The sequence below is a fragment of the Chiloscyllium plagiosum genome, chromosome 35, assembly GCF_004010195.1.
Source record: "Chiloscyllium plagiosum isolate BGI_BamShark_2017 chromosome 35, ASM401019v2, whole genome shotgun sequence".
Lineage (NCBI taxonomy): Eukaryota > Metazoa > Chordata > Chondrichthyes > Orectolobiformes > Hemiscylliidae > Chiloscyllium > Chiloscyllium plagiosum.
In genome coordinates this window covers 5,321,035-5,346,118 of record NC_057744.1, presented here as the reverse complement: position 1 = coordinate 5,346,118, position 25,084 = coordinate 5,321,035, and the positions used below count along the sequence as shown (strand labels likewise).

Sequence of the window (25,084 nt, the reverse complement as noted above, 5' to 3'; positions counted from 1 at the left end):
GGAGGAGGAGACTTCTTTCCTGGTGTCCTGGTGAATAGCCCTTCCCCACCACTGCAAAAACTGATGAACTGGTCACTGGCACACTGTGCCAATCATCACTGGCACATTGTGAGATGATTGGCTGCTGTGTTTCTTACATCATGACCGTGACTACACTTCAAAATGTCCACATTTAAATGTTGAGGAACAAAGTTACAATCATATATTGAAGTCAGTGAAAGAAAAAAGGAGAATAAAGAGAAAGCAGCAGAAATGTTAAGAGCAAGTTTGAATCTGCCAGTGTGCAGTGTCATACTATACATCAAACATCCCATGCATCCCTCAGCCATTTCTCACAACAGATTCCCTTTGAAGGGCAGTGCCTTCTGTTGTTTACATCAAAGCAAGAGACAATTTCTAGGCAAAGTCCTACGAAAAAAGATGATCAAGGAAAAATTAAATTTTTAGGTTTCATAAAATTCCAGATTTATCTTGAGCTCTGAAAAAAAAACAAATGAAAATTCCAACAACTTTGAGACCAAAGTAATGGGTGTATTTGAAGTCGCAGACAGATTGTTGCGATAGGAGTTCAGCATACAAACTGGTTTCAACCCAGCGTGTTCCATCATCACCACCATCTCTTAGTGGTTTCGACCAGGAACCTTGTACCTATTGGCCAGGGGAACTGGCTGAGGATCCTCTGAAGTTAAATTCTGTATCCTATCGGAAGAGTCTTTAAAGCGCAGCGACTTGCATTTTGTTGCAGGATCCAGTAACTGAACACTTTTCCAGGTCCTTCACTTGCTTTCTGACAGTCCCCTACAAGGTGCTGGACAAGGTGATACTTTTTTAAATGATTAATTTTAATTTCCTGATGTGGACTCAGATTCTTGGGACTCCCAGTTGAGGTGAAGTTCAGCACAATCTGAGATGGGAGGACAGTTATTCTGAACTTTTATATCTCTTTCTTTCTAATTTATTACTAGACTTTTTATTTCTTTACTTTACCCCTAAAACTTTGTAATTGAGAATTTGCACCCAGGAATCTAAGATCACACAGTAAATGGCGACTTGCAAACTCTTCATTGTATTCATGTGAGTGCATGTGACAATAAACTGAATCCTAATTATTTTCACCCCAGAGCCATTGCAGTGTTCTCCTATAGGTCCCCTCATTTCACATACAAGCACAGACTGTGACCCTGAGTACACTATAAGACATGAGGTGTGATGTCAGTTAACCCAAGTCCTCATGTTATTTGGCATTCAAAAACAGGTTTCCCCGGAGAAGGCTCCAGATGGAAGCCAGGAGGGGGAAAGAATCTGGACGACCTCTGTTTTAGCATTCTCAATCATTCCCACCTCACCATCAAACATAGAGGCTAAAGGGACAGGAGCTTAGCAGAGCCAAGTGTTACTTTGAAATGAAAACAGAAATTGCTGCAGAAACTCTGCAGGTCTGGCAGCATCTGGGGAGAGAAAGCAGAGATAACATTGCAGGCCCAGTGACCTTTCTTCACATCCTTGAGAGTTTCCCCTGCAATTTCAGGCGTTGTTTCAGAGTTCCAGCACCCACAGTTGTTTGTTTTATTCCAGGGTCACTTTGATAGGCTCAGTCAGCCAGACAAATCATGGGAGGAGTTGCAGAAGTGCACACACAACAGAAGACTCACTCCATTCAAAACTTGACGAGAGGGGCAAATTAAAAGAGAAAAGCATCTTTCCTTCAAAGCTAACATCTGAAATGATGCCACAGAACCAGAACTATTTACAGTGGCCATTCAAACAAAATCTAGCCATCAGATGCTTTAATTTGCTAATTATTGGTCTTAGTAATGTCTAATCCTCTAGTTGATGTATCTATTTATCACAGCAGAGAATATTCACCATTGCACAACCCCCAACCTGCGAGTATAATCCAGTGAAATGCAACAAGCGGAGACTTTTTTGTGTAGCCGCTACGTTTGGGCAGATGGCAAGGATGCGGCTGGCTGTGTAACATCCCCTACATTTCAACATAGAAGCTTAGCAGCTCAGGCTTTTAAACCAACAGCAACCCACAGTCTTCACTGCACTGAAGTCAATCAATGGCTTTGCATAAATTGTCCTTGAACCACTGCCGATCCCCCTGTCCCATTCATCCCACCAGTTCTTTCTGAATGTCTTCCCTTCTCTCTCCATCCACTTCAAAGCTGGTCAGTGCTAGGAAGGGGTGGAAACAGTACTCATTGCAAACTGACCCAGATAACAAAACCATTTTCAGGAAGGTCCAAGGTTGCAAGGTTTATTTTCACTAATCACATTCTCACACCTGTGCCAATTGGCAGAGTTAAATCCGAGCTAATTGTTTTGGTAATCGATGTGAACTTCATTCTGTTCCACCTGTAAAACTTTACAGTGGAGGAAGTGGCCATCACATCTCTGCCAGCTCTTTGAAAGAGAAAGGCATCTGATTAAATGCCACTTCCTGACAGTTAGATCACAGTCAAGCCTCATCTGCACATTGACAGAAAATAGGATGACTGACTGGCTCAGGAGAAAACCAACCAGTGGGCACCAACTCCTCGAGAACAACCCGATTCATCCCAGTCCCTTATTCCTCCAATTTATTTCCTCCGGCAAACTGCCTGTTGTGCATAATTCAGCACATACATACCTAATGATGCAGCAAATCCCCTTTCAAGTTTTTTTAAAAATTCATTCACAGGATGAGGGCATCGCTAGCCAAGCCGGCATTTATTGCCCATCCCAAATTGCCCAGAGGGCAGTTAAGAGTCAACCACATTGTTGTGGATCTGGAGTCATGTTTCAGTCAGACCAGGTAAGGATGGCATTTTCCTTCCCTGAAGGACATTAGTATACCAGATGGGTTTTTCTAACAATTGACAATGGATTCACAGGCATCATTAGTCTCTTAATTCTAGATTCCACACTCTGCCATGGTGGAATTCGAACCTGGGTCCCCAGAAGATTACCCAGGTCTCTGCATTAACAGTCTAGTGATAGTACCACAAGGCCATTGACTCCTCTGTGACATCTTCATTGGAGTTGTACCACTCTTGCCCATACGGAGAAACTTTTGAGTTTCATTCCCGAACAGAAGCATGTGGGCCAGGCAGTGAAACAAGAAAATGCTGGAAATCACAGTGAACTTCACGGCAGCATTCACGGAGAGAGGGCAAGCTAACATTTCAAGTCTAGATGACTCTTCAGCAGACTATTGATGCAGTGTTGCATTGTTACACTGACGCACCTCATATCTCCTCAAATAACAAACCCAGCAATCCTGAAGAGTAAGAGAACTCATCCCAGAGTCTTGGCAACTTTTAACTTATATCAACTTTCAAACATAGCTCACCCACATCAGTGAAAATTGTTTCCAATGTGGAAAAGTAGAAACCAAATGACAAAGGTTTAGGGAAATAGCAAAAGAAAAGTCTGCAGATTTTGTTTTAAACATTCACATTGTTGTTACTTGCAATGCACTGCCCAAAAGGGAGTTATAAAACGGAGTCAAAATCTTTCAAAGAGAACTGGCTAAGTATAAGGTAGAGCTGAGGAGAAAGGGCAGGAGACTAGGGTTAATGTGCCAGTAAAGGAATGATGGGTTGAATGGTCTCTTCCAGTGCTCAATCATTTAATGATGGTATGAATTAGTGACTTATTTTGTTTGCCTTGCATGAGATCCCACATGGGAGAGCTGGCTGTGAGCTCTGTCTGTATGGTGACTGTGCTTCATAAGCCTGTCATTTCAGCACATGATCATAACTTTTAAATGGAGTTTTATTTTGAAAAAAAGTTTCTTCCCTGTACCATCTGGAATAGTTCTCCCTTTTCAATGGATGTCTGTAAACAGGGATACGCGAGGATTCCAGCTCCATTCTGCGACTGCAGAGGGACAAGGTTGACTGCTATTGTGTGAAATTGATCGAGATTAGGTTTCCCTGTAAACGGAAACAGCAGAGAATTTGGGCAATGAAAGATTTTAATTTTGTAAAGAAAAGCTGCAAATGTTAAGTGCACAATAATATGATTATGGCTTTGCCTCTCCCAATATTTGGGAAAGCAGCTACAATGAAGAACATCCTCTGTGAAATAAGTAGCAGTCACTGCACAAGTTGTTGCCAGGCAATAGTCAGCCTTTAGCATGTTGATTATGTCAAACTCCTGCTCAATGAGCCCGACATGAAGTGTGTAGCCAAGTGAACAATTCCGATCCCCCCTTCGACTGCCCAGAGGTCTGCACCTGTGCCCTGAGCAGTGTATTACCTGCAACAGCTGTCACTAGGGCTGCAGTGATGACCAACAAGCAGTGACACATGGTGCTGGGTGAGAGGAAGTTTTATTGTGTGTGATAAGCAGCATCAAAGATCCGTCACTGCCCAGGGCTCTTGGCTGGTCTGCACAACCAAATACAGCCTGCCAGCAGTGACTGGCAAACAGCAACATAAAAACACAGGAAGATTTCAAATCCAAGTCTGAGCTGTTGGAAATTACAAAGTCTCTTCCTTGCTGCCACTGTTTAACCAGCATTTTTCAATATAAACTAACATTCGACTGATATCCAAAAAGGGGCACAAACTAGTTACCTTTGTTTATCTCAACTGTGACAAGGAATCCTAATTTTTCTAAAATTGGGGTGTATTTCTCTATGCTATACACTGGCTCCCAGTTCATCAATGCCTTTACACTGGCTCCCAGTTCATCAATGCCTGAATTGTAAAATTTGCTTTATAGTTTCATATCCTTCTGTGGCCTCAGCTCCTCATTATTGTACCCACAAAGGTCCCGACAGCCTTGGAGATCTCTGCAATTCTGGTCTCAAATCCATCGATTTAAAATCGCCCCATCATTGGTCCTGTGCCTCCAGAGAGGAGAGCAGCAGTAGACCATTTTGTCAATGCTCATCTTTGGCCTCACATCCACTTTCCTGCCCACTCTTGATATCCTTCCCGTGACAACAAAAATCTCTCGACCTTAACTATATCCAACATTGGGACGTCCACCCTCCTGAGGCACAGCATTCCAAAAACACTCAAACCACAAAGTGCAGACATTTCTGCTCATCTCAGCCCAGTGACATCCCCCTTACCCCAGGAATGTGCCCCATGTTCCAGTTTCCCCGGCCAGGGAAGTCTCTGCCTCTGCTCAGTTAAATCACTTCATAATTCTCTATCTTTCAATGAAATCAACGCTCACTTGTCACAAATCCAGGAAGTGAAGATACAAATCTTTCTGCCCCTCAACACAGAAAAATCCATTACAGTGAGGATTTATTGTACTGCCTCCAAAGAAGATACATTCTTCCTCAAATATAGAGATCAAAACTGAAAAAAGTACTCTAAGAGGAGGTTGCATAAAAGCCCCGCATAATTTTAGTAAGACCTCCATAGTATGGAAGGCCATATCATTTGCTGCAAGTTTTAAAGAAATGCAGATTATGCATTTGTATAGTATCCAGCATGTCCCAAAGAGTTTGACATCCAATGCAGTCACTGTTGAACATAAGGAAACATGGTAGCCTATTTGCGAGCACCACAACCTAAATGTTCAGTAGAAATACAGAACAGTGGAACTGAACTGCTCGAACGAACACAGACATTAACCAAAAACATCAACCTAGATTCTCTCCCTGTCTGCTGATGCTGTTGGACCATTTTCTATTTATTTTTCAGATTTCTTCTGAACACAGTAAGTTCCTTTTGAGACATTAAATCTCTGTGAAGTTCCCAGAGAAACTGATCGGGCTACTAGTGAGTACTGCCCTGCTGTTCTTCAAAAGTGTGTAGAAGGATCTTTGATACCCCAAGTTTTACCTGGCACATCTAGCAATGCTGCACCCTCTCAGCACTGCCCTGAACTACACACCCCCAATAACTGAGGCTGACTAACCTTCTAATTCAGAGGTCATCATCTCAGATGAGTGATTTTTAATAAATTGCATGGCACTATTTTGAAAAACAGCACGGGAATTATCCCCACGGCCCTGGTCAATATTTGATATTCCATTAATAATGCAAGATTCTATGATTATTCGATCACTATCTCAAGGCTGCTTGTGGAACCTTGTGCACAAACAGTACTTCCTTCCTGACAACTAACTGCGAAGCTCTTTAGAGTATTCTCAGGCACCAAAAAACACAAGTTTTCTTTCTTTTAAGCAAGCTGCTGTGTGTTGTCAAATGTTGCTTCTCATACTTGGATACAGTCAGTACCTTCTGGTAACCACTCCGAACTCTCTCCCTAACATGTTCTGATGCTCACGTGACAAGTGCCATCGTCAGCCAATATCTCAGAGTCTTCAGACGCAGTTGGCTAGAATCTGACTGCCAGTTCCAGCAAGAAATTTAGATTAAATTAGATTAGACTCCCTACAGTGTGGAAACAGGCCCTTCAGCCCAACTAGTCCACACCGACCCTCCGAAGAGTAACCCACCCAGACCCATTCCCCCTAACTAATGCACCTAACTCTAAGGCCAATTTAGCATGACCAATTCACCTGACCTGCACATCTTTGGACTGTGGGAGGAAACCCACACAGACATGGGGAGAACGTGCAAATTCCACACAGACAGTCACCCAAGGTGGAATCGAACACGGGTCCCTGCTGCTGAGAGGCAGCAGTGCTAACCACTGAGCCACCGTGTCGCCCCTTGAAAACTAAAACTGTGAATTAAGTATCATGGTGTGTTTGGACTCCCAACTTATGGAATGGTGAGACCATTGTACCTACAGTAGCTCCTTGACAGTGTTATCCAATTATTCCCATTCTCCTGTCTTGATCCCAGGAGAACAAATCCACACAATTTGTTTCCCTCATACTCAAATATCCCATTTTGAAAATCATAATTGATTCTGCTTTCCCAGATCACGAATCTCCCAATAAATCAGTGCCTGCTGGTTATTAATCCCCAAGCTCAGTACAGAAGATGGCCCCTTATTAAGTTTATTAAAAACTCCCTCAAAATTTTTAACACATCAATTAAACTTCCCAGGTTGTAAAGAGAACAACCCCAACTTCTTCAGACTCTCCAACTCCCATTATTCTAGTAAACCCCTCTGCTCTTTAAAATTTTGTAGTATTTTAAAGTTTCTCAACTGTCCTTCTGAACGAAACCAATTTAACTGCGAGGTTGTGAAATTCAGGAAGACCAGTAGACAATAGCTTTTATATCTATGAAGAGAAGATTTTATAAAGGTCTTGAAGATTGCAAAGGAGCTTGTTGGATAGACAGAGAGAAGCCATTGCCATGTATAGGGGAGAGCAGAGCCAGCAGTCACAAATATAAGATTACCATCATAAATCCAATTGGCAGGCTGCTTTTAAGTAGTGTGCCTTAAATGATGGGGAAGTGCCGATGTTGGACTGGGGTGGGCAAAGTCAGAAGTTACCAGCTGACTTCATCTGATGAAGGGCAGTGCTCCGAAAGCTTGTGATTTCAAATAAACCTGGTGGACTATAACCTGGTGTTGTGTGACTTCTGACTGTGTCTTAAATAGAGGGGGCACATTGGTGAGCAAGACAGAGCAAGAGAGACTGAGAGCATGCGTGAGCATGAGTATTAGACGGACTTAATAAGGGACTACCAGAATGTAGGAGGAAGGTTCAAACTCCAGTGGAGAAGTGATCAAAATCAAGTGATGTGCGAAGGCCAGGATTTAGGGAGCACATCGAGGCGAGGGCTGTGGGATGGAGCGGATTACAATTAGGAAGGGTGAGGGAGGGAATCTGAAAACAAGGCAAAGCCTTCAAAATGAAGTATTACTTAGTCAGCAACCAATAGGTCAGCAAGCACTGGGATAAGGAGCGCATGGGACTTGCTGTGATTTAAGGTGCAGGGCAGCAGAGTGGACACACAAATTCAGGATGGGAGACCATTTGATTCAGCAAATTTAGAGAGCAAATAAAGGCAGAGATAAGCATTTCGCAAATTATCAAGGCAGAGTTAGGGTAAGTTTGGACAGGACAAAGTTCCAAGGACTGTGATAGGATTTGAACCCAAATCAGGAGAATTAGCTTGGATTACTGGGTCAGTGGCATTACCAATATCTCATAATCTTTCCCAATGAAGCTGTAGCATTTTGAGTTTAAATGCAAGATTTTGAGTTTCAGAACCAGAAGAGAAAATGCACATGTGAGTAAACCTCCAGAACATAGTGGAGAGACTGATCCCATTTTACTGTGGGTCAGTTCCTGCCTGCAGCTTTCACTGCTCAAGTTCTCAAATTATGTAATACTTCATTTTTAATATTCTTAATCAAACTGCTCAAATGTGCTGTGACATACCTCTAGAGCAGGCAGGATTTGAACTATCAGCTACATCTGTCAATGACACTGCACTACAAGAGCCCTAATATTTCATTTGTTTACATACAAAGCAATCATCAAAAAATGTGTTTGGAAATACCAATCCATTTACATTCTCCACAGGGAAAAAAATCAAAACTCCTAGTGCAATAAATTGGACTTTGGGTGTTGCTTTGATATTTAAAGCATGTCAAATTTATAGGATGCTGGCAACGACATGGATCTAATTCAATGCTCAATATTAATCAAGAATTCCATATGAAATGTTGCAGGGACATGTTATATTTAAAATAGGGGCAGGCAGAATCATGCACCTCAGAAACTAGTGTCATCCGCCATCCTAACTTGGAAAGATATCACTGTTCTGTCACTGGGTCAAAATCCTAGAACTCCCTCCCTCACATTGTCGTGGGTCATCAGACAGCCCACCCATTGCAGCAGCTCACCCCCATCTTCTCAACAGGCAACTCCGGATGGGCAATAAATGCTTCCCCAATCAGTAGTGCCCACATCCAAAAACATTAGCAAAACAGAAACAAACATTCTTGCCATGTCCACTGAGCTGATGGGAAATACTGGGATTTTGTGTAGAGTCATAAGTTTACAGCATGGAAACAGACCCTTCGGTCCAACCCGTCCATGCCAACCAGATATCCCAACCCAATCTAGTCCCACCTGCCAGCACCTGGCCCATATCCCTCCAAACCCTTTCTATTCATATACCCATCCAAATGCCTTTTAAATGTTGCAATTGTACCAGCCTCCACCACTTCCTCTGGAGGCTCATTTGGCACCACCCTCTGTGTGAAAAAGTTTCCCCTTAGGTCTCTTTCATATCTTTCCCCTGTAACTTTGATTATGAAGAAAATAAAACCAAAGGTAAAATGGTGGACTAAATTGAAGCAGCTCCGAGAAGCTGAAGAAAGGTTACATCTGAAACATCGACTTCTCCACCTCCTGATGCTGCCTGGCTTGCTGTGTTCTTCCAGCCTCCTGCTTATCTGCTGAAAAGCTGAGGCTGGCAGACAGGAAGTGGGCACTGGGAAAGGAGGGGATGCCAAATTCAAAGTAAAGTTAATTCTTTTGGAAACCAAAAAGATCCGCAGAGATGAAGATGCAGTTGGAGTGGGTGCAGTTAATAGTTTAGCAAGGCAGCACAGTGGCACAGTGGTTAGCACTGCTGCCTCACAGCGCCAGGGACCCGGGTTCGATTCTGGCCTATGGTGGTTTAGGGTGAGAGGGGAAAGGTATAAAAGAGACATAAAGGGCAACGTTTTCACACAGAGGGTGGTATGTGTATGGAATGAGCTGCCAGAGGATGTGGTGGAGGCTGGTACAATCGCAACATTGAGGAGGCATTTGGATGGGTATATGAATAGAAAGGGTTTGGAGGGATATGGGCCGGATGCTAGCAGGTGGGACTAGATTGGGTTGGGATATCTGGTCGGCATGGACGGGTTGGACCGAAGGGTCTGTTTCCATGCTGTACATCGCTATGACTGACTGTGTGGAGTTTACACATTCTCCCCATGTCTGCATTGGTTTCCTCTGGGTGCTCTAGTTTCCTCCCTCTGTCCAAAGATGTGCAGGTTAGGTGAATTGGCAATGCTAAATTGCCTATAAAGGCCCAGGGATGTGTAGGTTAGGTGCGTTAGTCAGGGGTGAATGTAGAATAATAGGGTAGGGGAATAGGTTTGGGTAAGATATTCTTCAGACAGTCGATGTGCACTTGTTGGGCCAAAGGGCCTGTTTCCACACTGCAGGGATTCTATGATGATGCCAGGGGCAACTGATCCCCATTCACAATTCTTCAAATTATTGCAGCATATTGCAGCTGAGGACAGCCCTTATATTGGAGTAGTGAGTTCTCTGTTCATTTTCACAGTTGGAGAAACCAGGACCCACAAATTCAGCTCCCCCTGTGGCTGTGTCTCACAACACCTCACCAGGCCTAACGTGTCAAGCATACAGTGTAAAACAAAGGTTTGCGTTTATATAGTGCCTTTCACATTTCAAAGCACTTTGCAGAGAGTGGTGTACTTTTTGAAGAGTCATCATAGTGACTCAAAGACATGGTGAGGTGGAAATGTTTGGGGAGGGAATCACAAGGGAGCATCAAATGTGTGCTGATTGCAGAGTCCTACAGGAATGGAGCCGGAAAGCTTTCACACTGACAGTCAAAGAGAAAGCAGAATCCTGCAACTGGAATCTCAGAATTTCCACAGCTTTTCATGGGACTATGGCGAAGCAACCACAGCACTAAACTAAAGCTGCCTTTGATGGAGGCAAAGTTTAAGAAAACAGCATGAGAGCAAATTTAAAAGAAAAGCACAGTCTTTTGTTCCGCGCTGATGGTTTTTGAGAGGGCCTCTCACTGTGCAGCTGCTCGTCTGCTGTAATTGCAGTGTTGAAAAGAAAATGGACAAAATGTTCAATAAAATTTCATTACTTCACTGGAGAATGAGGTATTTACAATTCCTGAAGGGCAACTGAGTTTTTAAGTGGTGCTCAACTATTTTTAAGACAGTAACTTCACTGGAGGGAATTGGTTTGCTTTTTAGTGAAGTGACACTGTCATCATTATCCCCCACAATGCCTGGGTTCCCCCGACTCTAACCTGTTGATCATCCCTGAATTTCATTGCTCCATCATTGATGCCATACGTTCCATTGCTTTGACACGCCCTTGAGATTCCTTCCACCTCACTATGCCTTTCACTGCTCTTTTAAACATTTCTCTTTGACCGAGACTTTGGTCAAATTTGTCCTAATATCTGTTGTGACAGCCTTGGGGTAGTTAGTACCATGTCTGTCTCAACGTCAGACGGTTGAGTCTCCAACTCTCACGGCAGCAATGGAGACCAACGATCAGGGAGGACAGTCCAGTGTAGCACTGGTGAAGGTGTTAACTTTCAATTTAGAAAACTGGAGGTCTTTCCCACCCTCTCAGATGGATGTACACTATCTGAAAGAAGAGCAGGGGAGTTTTGTCTGCTGTCCTGAACAAAGTTAACCCTTCAATCAATAACGCACACAAGAAAATGTAGTCACCACATCGCTGCTTGTGGGATCTTACTGCGCAAAAATGGCTGTGTTTCCTACCTTGCAACTATGATGACTCTTCAAAAAGTACACCACTCTCTGCAAATTGCTTTGAAATTAGCGTGTGTGTGAAAGGCACTATATGAATGCAAACCTTTGTTTTGCACGGTTTGCTTGACAAATCTTGCTAGCCAACACACCTCCTGAGAAACTGGAGAGATTTTACAAGAACGCTATAAATTCAAGTAGTCGCTGCTCATGGGTAAGACTCTGATGAAGAAACAGATGAAGCAGGTTATATCACTGGGATGTAACCAAATTCTCTACTCATTTATGCCAGAGATTGTGACTCACATAGCCACAAATTAATTTTTAGCCAACATGAATAATCCAACTTATTCATTCTCAAAAGCACTCTGCGTAATATTCCAATTCCCTTGCAAGGTGATAGATTTTTTTTTAAGATTAGATCCCTAACAGTGTGGAAACAGGCCCTTCGGCCCAACAAGTCCACACCGACCCTCCAAAGAGCAACCCACTCAGACCCATTCCTCTACATTTTACCCCTTCACCTAACACTGCGGGCAAGTTAGCATGGCCAATTCACCTAACTTGCATATTTTTGAACTGTGGGAGGAAACTGGAGCACCTGGAGGAAACCCACGCAGACGCTGGGAGAATGTGCGCACACACACAGTTGCCCAAGGCGGGAATTAAACCTGGGTCTTTGGCACTGTGAGGCAGCAATGCTAACCACTGTGCCACCGTGCCGCCCATGATACTGTGTACCCAGTAAGGAGGGAATGCAACGTCAAATTAGAGGGAAGGATCAAACCCACCATTTTAAATGGAGGAATTATCCCATTGAAGTTAATGATTCCTGTAAAGTAGCAGGTCAAGGACACACATGTAAATGCAGTGTTTGTAGATTAAAACTCTCAGACAGTGTCAACTCCTTTGCCAGATACATAGAGAATAATACATTATCCTTGAAAAGGACCGGGAGGGCCAGAGATGCAGCATGTAATGGAGATTGAAAGGAGTAGAAGAAACAATGAGCAAAGTCAAATGGCAGTGGTCTAGTGGCACCAAACGTTTGGTTTTGAAATTGGAATGGAAGGGAAGACAAAAGGAAATACAGTCTCAGTTTTAAAGATCTTGAATACAAAGAGATTTTAAATGTGAAAGTTGCCACTTGTTCTCTCCAACACATCATCCTGTTCAGACATGACGTATGTTGGAAAACATACTGAAATTTAAGAGGAAGAATTACCGTCAAGTTGCTCAACAGAGACGGTTTGGAGGTTGAAGTTTGGGACTGGTTAAGTTGAGCTATCAGACCATGGGTGTGCTGTGAGAGATATAATCAAGAAAGAAACAAAGTTTAAGTGAAGCAAGCAATAGTTGGAAAATTTGCACACAGGAGAGTCACACCTTTGAGTGAGAGACAATAGGATTAATTTTGATTTTGAGGCAGTTGATCATCATTTTGATGTACGATAGTAACATTCTTTGTAATTTCTACCTTTTTGCAAGATTTGATCTGGCTGTGACTGCTTCATTTCTGCATTGAACTTGTTCTCAAGGAGCGTAGGCAGGGGGCATGTGGGGTGCATCGGAAACAGAAGGTGAACATGTCAGGGGTTTAATGATGAAGAGTGGAACAATAGTCTCCAGCTGCATACAAGGTAACCAGACTGGACAAGCTCATCAGCTATCCATACATTCCGGACAATGACATGCTAAACCTCACCCTGGGGAGGTGAATCAACTGGGGTGGGGAGACAGACCGGGAATGGCGGGAGGAGACAGATAGGGGAAGTCACGACAGAGAGAGAGGGGAATGGGTAAACAGATGGAGAGGGACAGAGAACACAAAGGAAAGATTGGGGGTGGTGAGTTCTCCCCTTGAGCCACACAGAAAACAAACAGAAGATCATCAAGAGGAAAGCAGGGAATGGAAGTTCCATCATGCTCCGTACAAATTGGTCTGTCCAGGGGTTAAGTGTGAATTAGCTGAGATTGCATTAATTGTTTCTATTTTAACTGAAACGTTAAATTTCTATTGAGTTAATTGCCACTTTAATCGCAATCAGCGTTTCAGATGGGACTTGGTTCAGCGTTCAGTTGGGGGCTTGCTTCACTGTTTCCAAGCAGTTTAAGCAGCAGAATGCCTTTAGCCCTATAATTATGCATGTACAGTACTAAAATATAGAAAGTCTTGTGTCCCATCAACTGTCCATTATGTGCTACTTGTTTCCTCTACAAAAACAATCTCACAATACCAAACAAAAATCAAGCTTTTTAATGTTGATTAGGCTCTTGGTCGAAGATTCTTGTTAAACAAACACAGACACTACCACGAATCCAGGTGGCTTTTACCTTCATTTATCACTGGATAATGTCCTAAATATAGCATATATCTAAAAGAGCAACTTTTGAAGAATTGTCACTGTTTTAATATACAAATAAACAGCCAACAATTTCCATTCAGAAAGCAGATAAATGATCGGACCATCTGTTTTTGCATGTTTTCTGAGGAAAAGGCACCGCTTCTGAAATTAAACCAAGGGATCCATCTGAGGGGTGGTCTTGGTTTAACGCCTCACCTGAAAGGTGGTGTCTCCAACATTGCAACTCTCCCTCAGTATCGGACTGATGAGTGCCAGGCTAAAGTGGGAGTAGAACAGGCCCTTCGGCCTACCATATCTGTGCCAACCATAATGCTATTCTAAACTGACCTCATCTCCTGCACATGCACAGTATCCATCTATTCCCCGCCTGTACATGTGTCTGAATGTCACAAACATTGCTACCATATCTGCTTCTACCACCTACCCTGGCAGTACATTCCAGGTACCTACTTCCATCTGTGTAAAAACTTTCCTTACCACCACCTTTAAACATTCCCCCTCTCACCATAAATCTTTGTCCCCTGGTAGTTAACATTTCCACCCTGAGAAAGAGACTCTGACTATCCACAAACCTCTCTCTAAACTTACCATCATCCATGCCTTTCTCCCTGATGAACACCAATATGATATACACATTAAAACAGCCTCACCCACTTCCTTTGGCTCAAGACAATTTTTCCCCATTTTGTCATTGAGTGGACCGACCCTTTCACTCGTTACCCTCTTGCTCCTAATATACATATAAAATGCCATGGGATTCTCCTTAATTCTACTTGCCAAGGACACTTCATGGCCTCTTCAACCCTCTTAAATTTCTTTTTTTAAGTTCTTTTGTGCTTCCTCTACACTCAAGGGCCTTATTTGATTTCTATTTCCTTAACCTTACATTTGTTTCCTTTTTCTTTTTAACTAAATCGAGAACATCTCTCACAGTATTTGTGAGAAGAAAGCAGAGTTAATACTTCAGGTCCAATGACCCTTCTGCAGAACTCATGAAGAATCAATTGTTAGCACTGCTGCCTCACAGTGCCAGAGACCCAGGTTCAATTCCCAACCCGGGCGACTCTCTGTGTGGAGTTTGCACATTCTCCCTGTCTCTCCGTGGGTTTCCTCCGGGTGCTCCGGTTTCCTCCCACAATCCAAAAACGTGCAGGTCAGGTGAATTGGCCATGCTAAATTGCCTGTAGTGTTAGGTGAAGGGGTAAATGTAGGGGAATGGGCCTGGGTGGGTTACGCTTCGGCGGACTTGTTGGGCCGAAGGGCCTGTTTCCACACTGTAGGGAATCTAATCTAAAACTTTAACTCTGTTTTCTCTCGACAGATGCTGAGCTTTTCCAGTAATTTGTTTTTGTTTCTGACATTCAGCATCCATAGTTCTTGGACTTTTTAAAAAAAAAATAACTTCTCCCATCATCCAAGTTTCCCAAATCTTGCCATCCTTACCTTTCATCTTCACAGGAACATACTCGTCCTGAACTCTGATTAACTGGCTTTTGAAAGACACCATATGTCAGATATGGACTTAGCTTCAAACAGCTGCTCTCAATCCAACTTTTCCACTTTCTGTCTAATACTGCTACAATTAGCCTTCCCCCAATTTAGCACTAAGTACAAGACCAATCTTATTCTTTTCTGTAACTATTCTAAAACTTGTGCAATTATGATCACTGTTCCCAAAATACTCCCCCACTGAAACTTCAATCACCTGGCCTGGCTCATTCGCCACTATGTGATCTAATACTGCCCCTATTCCAGAAGGACTATCTACATATTGTTTCAAGAATCCATCTGGATGCGCCTAACAAATTCGAACCCAGTTGGACCCTGGGCACTAAGGAAATCCCAGTGAATACTGAGGCAATTAAAATCACTCACTACCACGACCCTGCTTATATATCTGTTCCTCTAATTCCCATAGCTATTGAAGTCTAAACTATCAGCCCATCATTGGAATAAGAAAGGTGCAATCACTATGTTCTATCCATACGGTCTCACTGGATGCGCCCTCCAAGACATCTGTGACATTCTCCTTAATCAGCAATGAAAATTCCCCATCCCTTTCCATTTTGTCTGAAATATCTAAACCTTAGAAAATTGAGTTGTCAGTCCTGCCCTTCCTTCAATCAAGTTTCTGTAATGGCTACTACATTGGAGTCCCAAGCACTAATCCAATCTCTAAGATAATCTGCCTTGCATTAAAATAAATACTCTTCAGACCATTAGATGTTCATTAAACTGGACCTGCCTATACTTCCTCCTTGACTTACTTGATTTAACTCCTCTCCTTGCTTCTCTTCAAATTAGCACTTCACTTGCTGACCAACTACTTTGGTTCCCAAACCACCGCCACACTAGTTTAAATCCTCCCAAGTGACACTAAGAAACCTTCTTGCCAGGATATTGGTGCCCCTCCATTTTAGGTCCTTTTTGTACAGGTCCCGCTTACCCTGGAAGTGATAGACAACAAACAATAGGTGAAGGAGTAGGCCATTCGGCCCTTCAAGCCAGCACCACCATTCATTATGGTCATGGCTGATCATCCAAAATTAGTATCCTGTTCCTGCCTCATCTCCATAACCCTTGATTCCACTATCTTTAAGAGCGCTCTCCATCTCTTTCTTGAAAGTCCCAAAGACCTAGATATCTGAATCCATCCCTCCTACAGCAGCAGCTTAATTATTTGTTCAACTGTACTATCTTCCTATTTCTGGCTCACTAGCACATTGCATGGGGAGTAATCCTGAGATTATAATCCTGGAGGACCTGTTTTCAACTTCCTAAATTCCGCTAGTAGGACCTCATCTCTATTGCTGCCGATGTCATTAGCACCAATACAGACCGCAACCTCTGGCTGCTGACTGTCCCCCTCAGAATGTCCTATGCCCGCACAGAAACATCCTTGACACTGAACCATCTGACTCTAGAGGCAATAGCAATGCTCAGTGATCCAGACCTGACAAGAGTAACAAGAAAAACAGCAAAATACTGCACACATGTTGAAATCTGAAATGAAAACAGAAAGTGTTGGGAATACTAGATAGGAGAAGCAGTGTATGTGGAAAGAAACTGGAAATATGAGACTTATTGTTGAAGATAAGAGGGGATGCACCTTTAGAGAAATGAGCTTTTTTCTTTAGAATTTAAATTTCAAGCAAAAGTACACGTGAAGTTTTTTGGATAAACTTAGTAAGCCAGTCTTCAAAAACTCTCTTAAGCTTTTTCTTCCAGGCTAGCTCTCTTTAGAATGTTTCACTTCATCTTTCACACATTTATCTCAAGGTGCATATTTTAGGCAACTTAGTATTCAAGTATACACTTAATGGTAAGGTCCTAGGGAGTGTTGCTGAACAAAGAGACCTTGGAGTACAAGTTCATAGCTCCTTGAAAGTGGAGTTGCAGGTAGACAAGATAGTGAAGGTGGTATGGTATGGTTTCCTTTATTGGTCAGAATATTGAGTACAGGAGTTGGGAGGTCATGTTGCATCTGTACAGGACATTAGTTAGCCCACTGTTGGAATATTGCATGCAATTCTGGTCTCCTTCCTATCGGAAAGATGTTGCGAACTTGAAAGGGTTCAGCAAAGATTTACAAGATGATTTGAGCTCTAGGGAGGGGCTGAACTGGCTGGGGCTGTTTTCCCTGGAGCGTCGGAGGCTGAGGGACGACCTTATAGAGGTTTACAAGATTATGAGGGGCATGGATAGGGTAAATAGGCAAAGTCTTTTCCTTGGGTTTGGGGAGTCCAGAACTAGAGGGCATAGGTTTAGGGTGAGAGGGGAAAGATATAAAAGAGACCTACAGGGCAACGTTTTCACACAGAGGATAGTGCGTGTATGGAATGAGCTACCAGAGGAAGTGGTGGAGGCTGGTACAATTGCAACATTTAAGAGGCCTTTGGATGGGTGTATGAATAGGAAGGATTTGGAGGGATATGGGCCAGGTGCTGGCAGGTGGAACTAGATTGGGTTGGGATATCTGGTCGGCATGGACAGGTTGGACCGAAGGGTCTGTTTCCATGCTGTACATCTCTATGACCCTAAGTGACCGTACTTTCCTCTTCTCTGCCTTGCCAGTGCCTTGTTTGTCTTAACCCTGACCCTTGAGCATTTACCTGGAGAGGGGGGGGGCAAGAGTCAGTGTCTTACTCCATCCCTGTAAGAGAGAAGGCAAAGCATGAGCCATGGGTTGGTGCTCCATACCTGTGTGGGACCTGAGATGGCGTTTCAGTGCTGTGTGGCTTGGGAACGTTCGGTCACATTCACTGCAGATGTAAGTGCGGACTCCAGCGTGCACCTCCATGTGCTGCTGCAAGGCTATCTGTGTCTGGAACCGTTTCCCACAGAGCAGGCAGAAGACAGCCATGTCAGTACCTGTCCAACAACAGAAAAAAAGAGGCGTTGGTTAAATAACAATGAATTACCATTGCTAATGTTCACAACTGGTAAGCAAGTTTAAGAATTGATAGGCTTACCAATCACCAATTTCCTAAACCTGCTCTCTCCAAACAACATCTCTCCTTTAGCATTCCCATTGTTTTGGGGAACATGTTCAATTTATCTATAGTTACCTGTTAAACGTGCTGCGGAAAGTTCTGTCTGATGGTTTAATTTATATCACTGAGCAGTGAAGGAAAGGACTTGAATTTATATGGTAGCCTTCACAGGATGTTCTAAACAGTTTTAGACACAATGACTAGACTTTGAAGATTCTGTGTGTTAAACACACTTCTTGCATTAACAACAATCGAAAATAATAGTCACCTTCAGAGAGAGGAGATTCAGCCTCTTGACAAACACACAGGCAAAACTCTTTGGAAAATGGTCAGAGTTAACAGAATTATCTGGATGATCACCCTTCTGTCGATTTTATGTGATTAAAAAAAAAAGGAATTTTGAAAAATGATATCGCAGGCTATTCTAGCTTCTCTATTTTGTAAAATAAATATTTCCTGTAACCCTCCCAGACCCAGAGTGCAATGTCAGAATACAATTTGGAGGACCCTAAAATCACCATTCCTCCTGACTATAAGACGACAGACTACAGATTAACTGGATATCCATGGCAGCAGAACCTACCACAGTTGTCAGAGAATACAAACAATCAATAGCTAGTGATCAAAAAGTGGCATTACCAATGTGCCTCATAAGCTCCCTGAGATCGATTCTATGTGAATACTAACTGGTAATGCCACTTTTTGATCACTAGCTATTGATTGTTTGTATTCTCTGACAACTGTGGTAGGTTCTGCTGCCATGGATATCCAGTTAATCTGTAGTCTGTCGTCTTATAGTCAGGAGGAATGGTGATTTTAGGGTCCTCCAAATTGTATTCTGACATTGCACTCTGGGTCTGGGAGGGTTACAGGAAATATTTATTTTACAAAATAGAGAAGCTGGAATAGCCTGCTATATCATTTTTCAAAATTGTTCTTTTTAAACATATGAAAATCGATAGATGGATGACCGTCCAGTGTCCTCTGAGCTAGGAGTACAAGTTCAAGTCCCACCTGCAGTAGTGATGCATAAAAATTCTCTGTGCAGGCTAATTGGAAAATATCTAGAATTACCTTGTAGGAACAGGCCAATTGCCCCAACAGGAGTGGGTCAGTATCAAGGTTCCACATAATCCTTTATCCATCCGCTTAACATATCTTTATATTTCTTTATCCATCATTGGTTTGTCTACCTTTATCCTCTGAATTTGCTTTTGCAAGAAGAAATTCAGACAAGTCCTGCATTAACCAGTCTCAAGACAATGAGGTCTCCTCTGAATTTATAAACTCAAAGGCCTCTGCCAGGTCAACCTTAAGTATTCTCTTTGCTGAAGTAAAGAGTCCCACTAGTTCACTCTTTGCTGACATCCATAACCTGTGTTTTGATTTCAATTTAGCAAATCTTTATCATATCCTGTTCTCTGTCTCGAAAAATATTGTAACTAACCTTGTGATGAAGCTGCTCATTTAACAAGGTTATTAGATTAGATATCCTACTGGATGGAAACAGGCCCTTCAGCCCAACAAGTCCACACCAACCCTCCAAACAGTAACCCACCCAGACCCATCTCCCGATTTACCCCTGACTAATGCACCTAATACTATAGGCACCTAAACACTATTTAGCATGGCCAATTCACCTAACCTGCACACCTGTGGATTGTAGGAGGAAACCAGAGCACCCTGAGGAAACCCATGCAGACACGGGTCACAAGACAGTCATCTGAAGCAAGAATCGAACCCGGATCCCTGGCGCTGTGAGGCAGCAGTGCTAACCATTGCACCACTGTGATGCCCAGTTATGCAGTCCTTCACTTTCTTTTCCAGGTCGTAAGTGACACAGACTCTGAAAATCTGGGGTTTGAAGGGTTTTGGTGCCAATTTGATAATAGCTAACAGATACTGCCAAGTTGAAAAAAAAACTTGTACACTGAAAGAGGTGTGGCCAGTTCTCCCCAGCATGGCTTTTCACTGGTTTGGGTTTTTTTTAAGCAGTAGTGGGAAGAAAGGCCGCTGGACCCACAGAATCAGGTCCAGGCTGTACCCGCTCTCTGCCTTCTCTCCTGTAAGACCCTGTGTTTGATTTTACCTTTTATGCCAAGGGGTGTTTATGGGGATTGTTGCAAGTATTTGTCATTAAGTGGGACAATCTGTTGGATTTCCGGATAGGATAAGTTATTTGGTATTCGGTTTTCTGTTCTTTGTGTTTCATTCAGTAATCTTGCAAATAAGTTCTGTTTTGTTTAAAACTAAGTGGTTTGACCAGTTGATTCTGTCCTGGAATATCCATGTTACAGCTGCTTAAAACAACTAGCAAAGTTAGGGTCTGGGCTAGCTTCTTGAAATATTTTGAGGGGTCTGGCCTACTCCATAACCTGTTTAGAGATGTGATGACACATCTCTGGAGCAGGTGGAGTTGAACCTGAACCTCCTGACTCAGAGGTGGAGACACTACCACAGTTACCACAAAAGCCATCCTTCTATCGCTAGCCTTTTCTTTAAAAATTGCAAGGAGGATTATTTACAGAACTCAAAATGCAATCAAGAAATGAGGTTAGAGAAAGTGTTAGTGTCGAAAATTCTAGTCGATATTTCCTTTTTAGTCCAGTGATACGAAAGTGCCCTTATTGTGACCATATAAGGCCTTATATTTCCCCCAAAACATATTCCACTGTGTCACTGATTTGGCAGTTTGTTGACAAAATGATACACTTTAGGGGTAACTGAATTCACTTCCATTTCAAAGGCAGTGAGAACACAGGCTCATCCGAAAACAGAATACCAGGAAATGAACTAAATAGTGTGAGAACGCTGTGACAAGACTGACTGTGCAGATGCACAATAAACCACTGGAGTTCTGGGAGTTTCACAGTTGTGACCAGCCTTAATGCTTCAGGTCACTCATGTTGAGACATGGTCATCATACAACAAGTGTCTGATGAAGCGCAAACTGCTTTCACAGCCTCATGTGAAACTGTAAAGTAGAAAGGTCTTAAAGACACTCAAATTTCCAATCTCCAGTCTCTCTCTCTCTCTCTATGCTGCACCTCTTCTCATTCTATATTTCACTAACAATAGATTTGAAAGGGTTAATTCAGGAGGACAGGTTGCAGAGATTATGATTTGGAGATGCCAGGAGGACAGGTTGCAGAGATTATGATTTGGAGATGCCGGTGTTGGACTGGGGTGTACAAAGTTAAAAATCACACAATGCCAGGTTATAGTCCAACAGGTTTAATTGGAAGCACTAGCTTTTGGAGTGCTGCTCCTTCAACAACCACCTGATGAATGAGCAGTGCTCTGAAAGCTAGTGCTTCCAATTAAACCTGTTGGACTATAACCTGGCATTGTGTGATTTTTAAACTTTGCAGAGATTATGTCGGTGTTCCATTGAGTGTGAAGGATCTAATTGAGATGTTTACACTGATTAATGGACTCCAGAAGAGAGATAGATTCCATTTCCTTGCCCCCCCCCCCCCCCTTGTGAAACAGTGATAGTGTCCCTACCCCTGGACTACGAGGTCCAGGTTAGAGTCCTACCACCTCTCATCTCTGAACAGGTTGATGAGAAAAACAGGTTAAATTTAAAAAAAATTAAATTACAAATCTATCTTCTCTGAGGGGACAGTCTGTACCAAGGGGGAATTCACCAGGAAATTAAATTCAACCTGGGGTGGCATGGCAGAGCAGGGGGTGGTGGTGGGGTTGTGGTGCAGTGGTGGTGTCCCTGCCTCTGAGCCAGGAGGCCTGGATTCAAGTCCTTCCTGCTCCTGCGGTGTGTAATAATATTTCTGAATAGGTTGATTAGAAACCAATCAAAAACTCTACAGGAAGTTGTGATGCCAGGAAGCACTTCACCACAAAAATATGTAGTTGGAATCTGAAACTTTCTCCCCACAATGAGCTACCAATGATAGGAGTCAGGTAAAAGTTAAAAATAATTGAGCTTGCTGTTCCTTCATCAGGTCAGAGTAGATGTATTGAGAAGCAAATCAGTCATTACCTAACTGAATGGTAGATAGAGTGATACATCATGGAAAGAGGCCCTTCGGTCCAACCAGTCCATGCCGACCATGTTCCCAAACCAAACTAGTTCCACCTGCCTGCGTTTGGCCCACATCCCTCCAAACCTTTCCTATTCATGTACTTATCCAAATATCTTTTAAATGTTGTAACAGTACCTGCATCCACTATTTCCCCTGGTAGTTCATTCTAATGATGAACCACTCTGTTTAAAACAAACAAGTTGACTCTCATGCCCTTTTTAAATGTTTCTCCTCTCAACTTAAAAAAATATGCCACCTAGTTTTGAACTTTCCCACCCAAGGGAAAAAATCCCTTGCTATCCAACTTATCCATGCCCCTCATGATTTTATCACCCCTCAACCTCCTACACTCCAATGAAAAATGTCTCAGCCTCTCTTTATAACTCAAACCTTCCATTCCCAGCAACATGCTGGTAAATCTTTCTGAACCCTCTCCAATTAAATAATATCCTCAGGTGGCACAACATCGAGGGCTGAAGGGCCTGTAGTGTTCTATGCTCTAACCTTCCTACACCACGGCAACTAGAACTGTACACAGTACTCCAGAAGAGGCCTCACCAACATCTTGTACAACCTCAACATGACACCCCAACTCCTGTACTCAAAAGTCTTGAGAAATGAAGGCTACATGTCTTCTTAACCACTCTGTCGACATTTGATGCAAATTTCAAAGATCTATGTTCCTGAACCCTCAGGTCTCTGTTCTACAACACTACCCAAGGCCATACAATTAACTGTGTAAGTCCTGCCTTGTTTGCTTTACCAAAATGTAATACCTCAGATTTATCCAAATTAAACTCCATCTGCCACTCCACAGCTCATTGACCCAATTGATCAAGGTTTCTTTGTAATCTTAGATAACATTCTTCACTGTCCACTGTACCATCAATCTCGGTGTCATCCACGAACTTAGTAATCACGTCTCCTAAATTCTCATCAAAATTGTTTACATTTGACAAATAAAAGTGGACCCAGCACCAATCCCTGTGGAACAATACTGGTCAAAGGCTTCCAGTCTGAAAAATAACCTTCCACCACCATCCTCTGTCTCCCACCGTCAAGCCAATTTTATATCCAATTGGCAAGCTCTCCCTGGATCATGTGATCTAACTTTACTAATTAGTCTACCATGTGAAACCGTATCAAAGGCATTACTAAACTCCATGTAAACAACATCTACTGCTCTGCTCTCATCAACCTTTTTAATGACTTCCTCAAAAAAACTCAACCAGTCTTGGAGACATGTTTTCCCACGCACAAGTCCATGTTGACTCTATCCCTAATCAGTTCTTGCCTCTCCAAATGCATTTGTGGGCAGCACGGTGGCTCAGTGATTAGCACTGCTGCCTCACAGCATCAGGGACCCAAGTTCGATGCCAGCCTCGGGCGACTGTCTGTATGGAGTTTGTACATTCTCCCCGTGACTGCGTAGGTTTCCTCCGGGTGCTCCGGTTTCCTCCCACAATCCAAAGATGTGCAGGTTAGATGTAATGACCATGCTGAATCACCCATAGTGTTCAGGGATGCATAGGTTACATGCATTAGTCAGGTGTAAATGTAGAATAATAGGTGGGGGAATGGGTCTGGGTGGGTTATTCTTTAGAGGCTCTGTTTGGACTTATGGGGCTGAATAGCCTGTTTCCACACTGTAGGGATTCTATGAAAACTCATCTTTCAACATTTACTGTCAGAATCACAGGTCTACAGTTCCCAGGATTTTCCTTACAGCCTTTCTTAACTAAAGGCACATTAGCCACCCTCCAGTCTCTGGCACCTCACCCGTGGTTATAAATGATACAAATTTCTCTCCTGGGGAGAGATTTTTGAATATGTGGCTCCTTTGAGGAATTTGTCTTGAACGTACTGATACTTGAATCAGGCACCAGCTATCCAAAAGGTACACATTCAGCAAAAGCAATTTCAGGCAAGACGATGTTTCAAGGAAAATGCTTATTGTTCCCTCAAGGAAGGGATTGTCATCTGCACAAAGTGCTTGCCATTACACGATCACACAATGGACACAGGCAGACTGTTTACCCAGCACTGATCTGTTCAACTGGAGTATTTTGCAGCTCCGTGTCAAAGTTACAGCACAGAGGCCCAGGGGAAATAAGGAGCTCAAGTTTTGAGATTCTGCAGACATCAAAAATAAGGCAATCCCATTTACCACCATGGGAAGCCCAGTCACATCATGCCAGTGAATATCTTACTTTGGCAGAATTTCCTGCTGGAGCGTCAAACTCTCTAACTCGCGATACAAGCTACTGCAGGATGGAGTTATTTGGCAATGGCAAACTGGCCAACAACCTTCAGGGATTGAAAACTATCTGCAACGACCCCATATCTAGCAGGATCTCAGCTGGCAGAGTCATTCAGAAGATATATTAGAAACACGCAATCCTCAACACTAAACCTGCTGGTATTGTTTTCTCCTGGTATCTGGGAAATTAGAATAAATGGGTTAGGGTTAGAGATGGAAGACATAGAATGTAGGGAAATAGATGGTGACACCTTGAAAAATGTCTATATTACAGAGGAGGAAGTGCTGGATGTCTAGAAACGCATAAAGGTGGATAAATCCGCAGAACCTGATCAGGTTTAGATTAGATTAGATTACAGTGTGGAAACAGGCCCTTCGGCCCAACAAGTCCACACCGACCCGCCAAAGCGAAACCCACCCATACCCCTACATTTACCCCTTACCTAACACTACGGGCAATTTAGTATGGCCAATTCACCTGACCCTGCACATCTTTGGACTGTGGGAGGAAACCGGAGCACCCGGAGGAAACCCACGCAGACA

The 25,084-nt window shown here is 43.0% G+C and overlaps 1 protein-coding gene across 7 annotated transcripts in view; it reads right to left on the bottom strand.

The window, feature by feature from the left end:
- Positions 1–25,084, bottom strand: part of zbtb16a (zinc finger and BTB domain containing 16a) — a 270,130-nt gene that overhangs the window by 17,210 nt on the left and 227,836 nt on the right. For all 7 annotated transcript variants that reach the window (XM_043676536.1, XM_043676535.1, XM_043676533.1 and 4 more), the window contains exon 5: positions 17,943–18,113. In XM_043676536.1, the coding sequence (XP_043532471.1) occupies positions 17,943–18,113 (171 nt within the window). The remainder of the gene's footprint in view (positions 1–17,942; positions 18,114–25,084) is intronic.